The 851-nt window shown below is 40.3% G+C and overlaps 1 protein-coding gene across 1 annotated transcript in view; it reads left to right on the top strand.

Moving 5' to 3' along the window:
* Positions 1-511: 511 nt before the first annotated feature.
* LOC123076590 (probable glutathione S-transferase GSTU6) overlaps positions 512-851 on the top strand; it is a 1,528-nt gene continuing 1,188 nt past the window's right edge. The window contains exons 1-2 of the mRNA XM_044498758.1: positions 512-522; positions 612-615. Coding sequence (XP_044354693.1) covers positions 512-522; positions 612-615 — 15 coding nt within the window. The remainder of the gene's footprint in view (positions 523-611; positions 616-851) is intronic.

Genomic DNA, 851 nt, shown 5'->3' with positions numbered 1-851 from the left:
AAAACAAGAAAATATGTGTGTGTCACAAAATGTTAGCAAATAATCTGTGTGGACCAAGGCATGCTTCCGCATGAACCAAGTTGGTGCAACCGAGAAACACCAATAGCATGAAGCTCATCACATCACCATGAATTATTTGCTAATATTTTGTGATATTGTTCCCATCGAGGTGGCGCCTGGTCCGTCATCACCTCAGCGAGACATCGTCTTCCCTCCCAAGGTTAGACCGGAAAACTGTTAAGTGGCGCAACCTATGGAATAAAACAAAAATACAAGATAAATGCCAGAAACTGTGTATTAAATCAGTAAAAAGTCCAGATTCAAAATGCCGGCAATTGGTGTCAATAAGTGAGCTATCAAATAATAAGAGAGTTACGTGCATGACTTTGATCCCCGCTATGGTGTAGGTGTAAAGTTGCTGGTCGAGATGCATGTCATGTAGTGACACTTTGCAATATTTTAAATCAAGATGCTAAGCCGATAAGGTCTGGTTGGAATGCTTCCAAACGCTATGACCTGCAAGTCTGCAACTACAATCAAATTAATGGAACTGCCTCCATATAAAAATATAATAGCGTTAGTGATCTAAATGCTCTTATCTTTCTTTACAGAGGGGTACTTGTTAATTAAAATTTGGCTGCATGCGTAGAACAGGAAAATCTGATACCTGTACACGAAAGTGTCAATAGTTAGTCTTTTTTCTTTTTGCGGGGTGTGTCAATAGTTAGTCTTGGTACTCCTTGTTTAAATATGCTCAGGCAGGTCGTTTTCCAAGACAAAAATACTGCAGAGCTGCAACCCTGCTTTGATTTGCTTGGGAGACCCAGAAATTGTGAGCTCCGAACTCTGTC

This window comes from Triticum aestivum, chromosome 3D (assembly GCF_018294505.1).
Source record: "Triticum aestivum cultivar Chinese Spring chromosome 3D, IWGSC CS RefSeq v2.1, whole genome shotgun sequence".
Taxonomy (NCBI): domain Eukaryota; kingdom Viridiplantae; phylum Streptophyta; class Magnoliopsida; order Poales; family Poaceae; genus Triticum; species Triticum aestivum.
The sequence above is the reverse complement of the archived record's forward strand: the minus strand, read 5'-3'. Positions and strand labels throughout refer to the sequence as shown.